At 40.2% G+C, this 9,740-nt stretch overlaps 1 protein-coding gene across 1 annotated transcript; it reads left to right on the top strand.

The window, feature by feature from the left end:
- Window positions 1-775: 775 nt before the first annotated feature.
- LOC149113393 (uncharacterized) lies at window positions 776-1,651 on the top strand. The gene has a single exon (XM_089288524.1). It carries the CDS (start codon window positions 776-778, stop codon window positions 1,649-1,651), a length of 876 nt encoding a protein of 291 aa, XP_089144650.1.
- Window positions 1,652-9,740: the final 8,089 nt, after the last annotated feature.

Below are 9,740 nucleotides of genomic sequence, written 5' to 3'. Positions count from 1 at the left end.
GTTATTGGCCAAATGTGAGGCCAAGATGGCTGGATATTGGCCAAGTTATTTTTTTGCGTGTTTATGGACCGAGACGGAGTCGAGGTCCATAAACTCGCAAAAAAAGAACGAGGCCAATATCCAGCCATCTTGACCGAACAAGCTTGGTCAATAAAGGATTTATTATATGGCTTTCGGGGACATTTTTTTTGTGGGACACGGCGGGTAGTCCCGAGCGGGCAAGATAGCTCCATCTTGCCCGCTCGGGTAGCCAATCACAGCGCAGGATTTGATTCATCTTGCCTGCTCACGGAGCTATCCATGTAATAAGAAATAATACCGAACAATGCCGTGAAGCAAAGCTAACGAGGGCTATATATAGAAAGACGAAAGTACCCGACAAATGAACTTCCCAAGTTTAAAATTCGCGCGACGCGATGCTCTGCAGCCGTGCAAGAAAAGTCACATGATTTGATCAGGTGATGAACAAGAGAAGTCAAACGTGTCTGTGTGAACAGAGAAATTACAAAACAGTAAACACAGCGGAAAAAAGAAAGAAAAGATTAGTTCAATTCAGTCTTCACAACTTTTGCTTAAAGTTTCTGCCTGGAAGATTTACACTGGCCGAAGTGAATTGCCAACTTGCGGTAAATATATTTTGTAACGTTTCGCTAATGACATTGGAATATGTTTGTCATGTATAATTCGTGTTAACTGTAGAAGTACATTAATTAGGCGTGCTTGCAGGTATGATAAATCCTTAGGGGCGATTAGGCTATTTAACATTTTATAAGTTATGCAAGAGCCACTCGAAGGCATCTCTTTCAACTTTGCTTTATCTGTTATGCCGTCGAATACTGAACGAGCGAGTGTTTTTGCTTCAATCGCTGAATCCTTCAACGAGGGAGATCCTGTTCATGCGACTGCTTCAGGATCATCGGGGTCGACGTTGTCCAACGCCGAGACTTTGGAGTTGTTTTCTCAGCTTTTGGACGTTAAGTTTGACCAGAAGTTCGCTGCATTCAAACGTGATCTAGACGAGAAAGAAGCTGCCACTCAGTTTCAACTGAAGAAGCTAAAACCGGAATCCAAGGCTTCCAGTTCTTTTAACTTCAACGGAAACAAAGTACAATACGGATTCAACAGTTCTCTGCTGGATGCAATAGACAAGACTATCAAGACCATCTCAAAAGGAAACCTTTCAGCAGCTAATTCAGAGCTCGAAAGAGTGAAAACTCTCATTACTAAACACAACAAGTTAATTCGTTTTGCGGACAAGAGCCCCGCTGGTTGGACAGCCGTTGGAGAATACGAATCGGACGAACTCGCAGACGATTCAGAGGACGAGAAAAAACTCCGATTAGCCGAGAGAAGAGCGCTCGTCAAGATTAGGGAGAAGAAGCGTAAAAATGCGTCTAGCCGGTCTAACTCTACAACTACCCAGCCTAAAACCACCGAAGCGCCATCTACCGGTTTGTCCACTGGCAGTTTGTTTTCTCCTAATCAGCCTTTTTTTCGCATGCAGTCCTTTCATGGACATCAGCCTCAACCGGCAGACAAGTGCTTTAGCTGCGGACAGAGAGGCCATTGGGCGAATTCTTCCTTCTGCCCAAGCCGTTTAAGAGGTACCGCTGCAGCTGTCCCAAGCAGTAAAAATACGAACGGACGATAATTATCAAGCCGTTTTCCAGAGACTAGGGCAAGATGAGTATAATTTAATTGAGTTAGTCAAATGTTTAGGAGACTTTGACCCAGTTGAACTTACCGGTAACTTTGCTGAATCATCTGATTCACGTGACAGTTGTTCTAGCGCTGAATATCAGGACGAAACGCCTATTGTTAAAGTTAAAGGCAATCTTAAAGTGCCTATGAAGTAAAAAATAATTGCTGCTGATTTGAAAGGCTTTTCAAAGTAAAGAAGAATGGCGTTTTCCGTTTTGGAATATCTTTTTTTGTTTTAGAGATATTCACGCTTTTGTATTATAAGTGATGACGTCATAGGTGGTTCTACTAAAGCAGTTCAACACTCAATCAAGAATATCTCTCGAAATATTAAAGCAGTGTTCTTTAAACTTGGCACCAGAAATGTACATCACAAAAGAAACAAAATGACACCCGTCGTGCCGTCGCCATGACAACAGTTATGCCGCTGGTCCTGTTTTAATTAAAACTAACATTACCAGATTTTATCTTAAACAAGGATCATCCACTCCCAACAATCTAATGGGGAGAGTTAAGACAATATGGGAATCGTGTGTGTTCCCAGCAAAACCCTCTGTCCCTTTTCGAAGGGTTGCAAATTGGCATATTTGGTTTTTCACAGAAAGAGACTGGAGCCAAAAGTGTTGCCATGGCAACAACACAGAAGGTGTCATTCTGTTTCTTTTGTGATGCACATTTGTGGTGCCAAGTTTGAAGAACACTGCTCCAATATTTCTAGAGATATTCTTGATTCAGTGTTTTACTGTTCAAGTGGAACCACCTATGACATCATCACTTTCCTCATTTGCATAATACAAAACCGTAAATATCTCTAGAACGAAAAAAGATATCCTAAAAAGGGAAACGCCATTCTTCTTTACTTTGATAAGCCTTTCAAAGAAGCAGCAATTATTTTTTACTTCATAGGCACTTTAAGCTTAATGTAGCTTTTTGGGAGCATATAGGTGCTTCTCGCGTTATTCGCGATACCATTTTAGACGGGTATAAGATTCTTTTTATTTACACCCCACCTTCAGCCCATTTTTCCAATAATCGCTCAACCATTCAGTATAGCGATTTTGTTGGGAAGGCCATTTCTGATCTCCTGGCCACAGGTTCAGTGGTTGAATGCGAGTCTGCCCCTACTGTCGTGAATCCCTTATCAGTTTCTATATAGTCTAACGGTAAGAAAAGGCTTATTTTGGATTTACGGCACCCTAATTATTTTGTTATGAAATCCGAGGTGAAATTCGAAGACGCTAAAACCATGCTTTTTAGCTTTGTCGATAGTTCCCAGAATTGGCTTTTTTCATTCGATATCAAATCTGGTTATGATCATATAGAGATTTTTCCGCCGGACCAAGAGTTTTTAGGTTTTTCCTGGTCTAAGGATGGGTTAATTCACTTTTACAAATTTACTGTTTTACCATTCGGCCTTTCCAATGGCCCTTATATATTTACTAAAATCATGAGGCCCTTAGTGCGTTACTGGCGCCTTCAGGCTTTCAGAATAGCTGTATATTTGGATGATGGTTTAGGTGTGTGCCCTACATTCGCCGACTGTTGCTCCCAGTCCATGGCTGTTAAATCGGATTTGTTCCGTGCTGGTTTTGTGGCGAATACCCAGAAAAGCATCTGGGCTCCAGTTCAGTCTCTTCGCTGGTTGAGCTATCGCTGGGATTTAAAGGATAACTTACTGATTGTGCCTGAAGACAAAATTGACGAGTTACTCGTGGGTATCGATTATGCACTCTCCCAGAGTAGTCTACCTGCCAGGCAGCTGGCTTCTGTCGCGGGTAGTATTATTTCCAATATGCTTGTTTTCGGTAATATGTGCAAACTTATGACTAAGTCTTCATAGGGCTCTTGACCGTAGAGAAGGGTGGGAGTCTCGAGTTGATTTGGATCCCTGCGCTCCCAAGGAGTTGAGTTCTGGAAGAATAATGTTTCTCATCTCAATTCCAGGTGTTTAGCAGACGCTGTTCGCAGACCATCTCGTATTGTTTATTTAGATGCTAGCGCTGTTGGATGTGCTGCTTTTATTACCATTGATGGTTGCCACGTGGAGAGAACTCCACTGTGTTAGTTTTTCATTAAAGAGTTTCGCACATCTTCTTTCAGGATGCTATGTTAAGTGGTTTACTGATAACCAAGCTGTTCCTTCGATCGTCGATTCTGGTAGTATGAAACAGCATTTGCATGAACTCGCGGTTGATATATTTCATACCGCCAGAGAAAACAATATCGAAATTGAGGCTGAGTGGATACCTCGTTCATTAAACGAGAAAGCTGATTACTTGAGCAAGATTGTCGACTGTGACGACTGGACAGTTAAAGATTGTTATTTTCATGCAGTCAACTCTTATTGGGGTCCCTGTTCAGTAGATTGTTTCGCTAGTTACAAAAACCACAAGGTTCCCCGATTCTATTCGAAGTTTTTTAATCCCGATTCCTTGGGCGTGGATTCCCTAGCGTTTAGTTGGGTAGGAGAAACCTGTTGGTTGGTGCCACCTGTTTCATTAGTTAAAAATGTCACCCGCCATGTATGTTTTTGTCAATGCAGCGGAATTCTGGTTATTCCTTATTGGCCTTCAGCTCCCTTTTGGCCCTTTTTGGTAGAACGCAGGGGGGTTTTCCGATCATTTGTCATTGATTTTCTCTTTGTTGAGAACGGCAAAGATGTTTATCTCCATGGGGCAAATAATAGTTCCCTTTTTGGCTCAGAGAATTTTAGTACCCCAGTGTTTTTTCTGCTGCTTGACGGAGCTGTACAGTACAGTGTCCAGTAGAATCTGTTTATGAGACGTCATGTCACGCAGCCACTTGGCCATGTTTTATGAGGGACTGCCCGTTCACCATGCATGTGTTGGCTATGGGTGATTAAACTTTGGTAGATGTGCGTTTGCCTCAAAGGTTGCCCACTTAAGAGATCCAGAGCATCGAAAGTTAGCGGAAGGTCTTCCCTTGCGTGCCGCTAAAGCAAAGGCCCCATCAACAACGGAGCGTTATTCAAGAACCTTTCAAAAATTTAGAGAATGGTCTTCTTGCTTTGAAGAAGTCGTTTGCTTGCCCTCTGATGAGATGTCAGTTGCCCTTTACTTGGAATTTTTGCTACGGCAGAGGTACCCCTACTCCACACTTGAGTCCGCCTGTTATGGCATAAACTGGGCACACAATTTGTATGGCTTTCCAAGTCCTTGTGATTCAAAATCGGTAAGGAACGTGCTCGAGGCTGAAAAAAGGGAGCTTGCAAAACCTGTTCTCAAGAAAGAACCTGTTACTCGTGAAATGATTTTGAGTATATGTAACAGGTTTGCGGGTCCCAATGCTAATCTTTCTGATCTTGGCTTAGCTGCTATTTGCGTTACTGCCTATTCGGCCTTTCTCCGTTGCAACGAGTTAGGTAGCCTACGTTGTTGTGACGTAAGTTTTTGCGATACATTTGTGAGGATTTATGTATTTAAGAGCAAAACCGATGTTTATAGGGATGGCGCCCATGTTTTGTTAGCAAAATCAGACTCTGTGTCTTGCCCTTTTCACATGCTTAACAGATACGTCGGTGCCGCTAATTTAGACTTGTCTTCGTCTTTACCGTTTTTTCGCTCCTTGCATTTTCATAAAGTTACTTCTTCTTATAGTTTGCGTTCCACGGGTGTGAGTTATACCAGAACTGGGGAAATAGTTTGACAAGCGTTTGCGGAATTAGGGTATCCTAAACACTTGTTTGGTTTACACAGTCTAAGAGCAGGAGGTGCTTCTGCAGCCGCTAACGCAGGCGTCAGTGATCGACTCTTCAAACGTCACGGCAGATGGAAGACTGATCGAGCCAAGGACGGCTATATTAAGGATAATAGGATAATTTAGAATCTTTACTCTCGTGTCGAGAAGTTTGCATACTTAGTTTTCTTTGTTCTCTTTCTTTCTTTCTTTCTTTTCGAAAGCGGGCATCAATAAACGAGATGCCCGCCCCTGATGCTGTGTTCGTGTTTATTAAGATTAGTTACAAAATATTTGATAATCGCTTCAGGGTGATTAGAATATAAGTGACTTTTGTTATGGCGTTTGCTGTGAAAATTATCAAGTTGCCTCGGCGAGATAGCTTATTTTCAATAGGAATCCTTTTCGAAGTCTTCCTCATTTGAAGCCATGCTGTGAGACATTTTATAAATAACATTGTTTTGATCTCGCTATTCTCTAAACAATAACACGCGATTCGCTTTGTGGAGGTTGTTGTAAGTTGCGGCAGGTATATTTTGCAGGTTGCAGGTTGTAGGTTGCAGGTTGTAGGTTGCAGGTTGCAGATTGAAATTTACTTATAACTGGAAAACCACTGGCTTTAAAAATAATTAATAACCTATATACTCGTCGGAGGGTTCTTACATAAAATAGTTTGCGTTTTTCATATAGTGAAAACATGATCGATCCGCTATACATTCTCGTCCGCAGAGCCTCCTTTTCTTTTGGTCACGTGGTCGGAGAAACGGAGGGCTCTGGTAGCAGCCATTACCGGATGTCCATAAATCACGGACATCCGGTAACGCATGCGTAATTTTGGCCTGCATATCTACTCATGCCCAGAAACTAATCCTGAGGGAGGAGAGAGAGGAATAGAGTGTATTCTTGAGATGTAAACAGATGGGAACGTTGACATGTGTTTTCACTTCGCTGAAGTTAGGTGATTTAGAGTTAAAAAGAGAGTAAAAAGCGACCTGAAATGTCGTCGCCGCTTCAGACACGATTGCTAGCTTGTGTAATATTTTACCAACGGGTTTCGCGGTGCATTTTGTGGTGGACCGTCTAGAAAAATTCAGGGATCGACAGCTATCTTCTTGTTGTTTCTTCTCTTCATATTCGATAAAAAGGAGAAGTTTAAAGAGCGGGGTGCAGTTGTTAAAGTTTTCAAGCAAAGTAATCAGGATACGACATGTGTTACGTCTATCGATGACACGGTAAAATTTGTTTATGGACACACGGAAGCGTTTGTGGAAATCGGCCGTGGAAATTGCATCACTGACCAAAGGAATTAAATATAAACCGTGCTGATAGATGAAGGGAAAATTTTTTAATGGTAAGAACTATTTACTTCCTGGATATTTACATAGGTTTGTAAGCTGTAGCAGAATAAAAATCTGTTGAACTGAGGAAAGTTTTGTTGTATTGGAGTTTTGCTCATGTTTCCTTGCAAGGAATGTAATAAAGGTGCTCACTTTCATATGATCTTTCGGGTCCTTATTTTTTCAAGTAACCCTATTCTGTTTTTTTTTTTTTTTCACAAAAGGGTCTTACACAATCAACAGATCATTAAACTGTCAAATTAAATCAATCAATCAACTTTTATTGTGCACTTTTTGCAGAATTAACTTACATCACTATTATAATTAAATAAATATTAGAAGAGAAATCTATTTTGCATATAGCTATGGAAAGAATAAAAAAATATGTGTGTGGTAACCAGGGTATAGGGTAGCAATTGCCTTTTGAAGTGATTACTACCATGTTAAGAAAAACGCAGAGAAAAAAAAACAAAAGTCTTATGCCAGTTGTTATCGAGTGGTTATAGATGTGTGCTGAGGGCTTCCATAATGGCTCTGCAGCAATTTTAATTAGCTTATTTGGAAGATCTAATGATGATTTTTGTACATTCAGGCTTGAGAAAAGCCTGCAGACATTACAAAACTAGATATAGGGCTATTCCCACCATTTTGTCCCCCAACCCCCACTGCTTTTGTTGATATAATTGTTTTTGTTCATTTTATACCTTTCAACCAGCTTATATAAAGCTTAATCTTTTGGGTGCTTTCAACAACAACAACAATTTTTTAATCAGTACTCCCATATGACAACATGGTGTTACCAAAAATATAATACAGCTAAAATGATGTAACTATAACATTAGTATTTAGCATTGGTATACATGTAGAGGTGCCTGATGTGAAGAGAGTGATTCATATTGGGGTGCCTCAATGTACATTATGGAAGATTTTTTTGTAGGAAACTGCATAAACAAAATGAATGGGAAATAATGCAATGTCATCGCCCTTTTACAATTTGTGTTACTTCATAGTAATAAGGCTCTTCAGCCTGTTATACAACCATGTACAACAACAAATCTCGAACGCAGTAAAACGTCTACGTCTACGTCTACGTCTTGTGGTTGATCAGAACATCAACCACATAGCTTTACTATTAACAATGATTCTATCTCCATCTCCTTTTTTTTCAGTATTATTTACTGAACTGCAAGAGCAACATTCCTATTTGAATTATCCATATATGGTCATCCTTCAAGGAATTTATGTAGCACTATTATGGTCTGAAAATTAACAAAGAATAGTAAATAATGGCACGAAATAAATTATCTTTCAAAGGCTAACAAAAAGATTATGATATTTTTCTTATGGAGATTTTAATGTAACTCTGTACACCTATAATGTTTGATTTGTTTTTAGTAGAGATAATTCCCACGTTACATTTGGAAACCCACTAGTCTGATGATTCGTTATCAGTTATACATGTATAAATAATTGTCTCTTATATTTGTTCACAGTTATTTGCATGGATGATAAATTAAATTGTTATTTACTGGTTAATATTATTGTGACGGAATAAAGTTTTGCTAGTTGCAGTTGCTTCCTAACTAAAGTGGTGAGAGAGGAAAGGGTCTCAAATTTCAGCTATGGTTATCTATGGTTATTTTCCTTTACACATTATTTCCACAAGTAAATTATTGAAAAAAATAAATTTGGGTGGAGGTTCTAAAGCAAACTAAACTCTTGCCTGACCACAAAAGGTTTGTTCGTGTTTTTTGGGGGGAGACTATAGGGGAGGTCTCAATAATGAAGAGAGGAGAGCTAAAAAACAGATATTATATATATCTACAACCGCAGAAGCTTCTTAACAGATAGTAACAGATACATACACAACAATATGTGGAAGAAACAAACCAAATTTCATGTTCAGACCATTTGCTACATCATCCAGGTATGAAGTAGAGTATTATAACACGGACCTTTGACTCATTTTGGCAATTTAATATCAATACATTTTGGACTGCTAGAATCTGATCTGCTTGATCTTTCTGAGAGAGAAAAACACACTCACCTTCGGATTTCCAGTGCCACATTTGCTTAGCAAGGGTGATATTTCTTCGTCTTTTCACCTAACTCTAAGTTTCCTTCTGAGCTTTTCATAAAGGAAGACAAACGTTTCGTGAAACCCACTGCCGATTCGAACTTAATTTTATAATTTCTTGGGGTATGGTCAGCGACAAAGTAATTGTTGTATAAGCTGGTTGATTCTCAGAGTTTTAAACGTTTCTTCCCACCTTCTCGGCTGCCACAACAAAGGACGATGATTACGATCGAGAATGACATCGTTGCAGGCGACGTACTTCTTTGGTTACGTGGAAACTTTCACGATTCCTTCGGAAGATCGCGAATGGTCACCATTTGCGTTTTTTTTTGTTTTTTTCGTAAAGCGCGCCTGTGTCAACTGAGCGAAGGTGCCGCCATCCGGGCCGGAAGTAAAATGGAATACGTAGAGCTTGGTAATTTTCATTTCTGCTGCGCATTCATTTTTTGTCAGCCAATGAAAAAATTCGAAATTTTTGGTGCGTCCGGAGCTACTCGTCAATGACATTTTAAGACGAGTAGCACTGGGGACGAGAATGTCCGCTATATAAATACTTATCGATCGACACGCTGAGAACAGTGACTGTCTCTTCAAAGCCATATGGATGGCCGCTCCAAGGGTATGCACGGGTACACAGGGGTACACAAGGGTATACAAGGGAGTAAAGATGTATACAGGGCTATGCAAGCCGATATAGGGAAATACAAGGGTATACAAGGATATACAAGGGTATAAAAGGGTATAAGGAGGTATACAGGGGTATGCAAGGCAATATAGGGAAATACAACGGTATACAAGAATATACAAGGGTATAAGGAGGTATACAGGGGTATGCTAGGCGATACAAGGGTATATACAAAGGTATACAAGGGTAAACAAGGGTATACAGGGGTATACAAGGGCATACAGGGGTTTATAGGGGTATACAA

The sequence above is a fragment of the Orbicella faveolata genome, unplaced genomic scaffold (genome assembly GCF_042242905.1).
Source record: "Orbicella faveolata isolate gen_17 unplaced genomic scaffold, um_ofav_v1 contig_15, whole genome shotgun sequence".
Classification (NCBI taxonomy): domain Eukaryota; kingdom Metazoa; phylum Cnidaria; class Anthozoa; order Scleractinia; family Merulinidae; genus Orbicella; species Orbicella faveolata.
The sequence above is the reverse complement of the archived record's forward strand: the minus strand, read 5'-3'. Positions and strand labels throughout refer to the sequence as shown.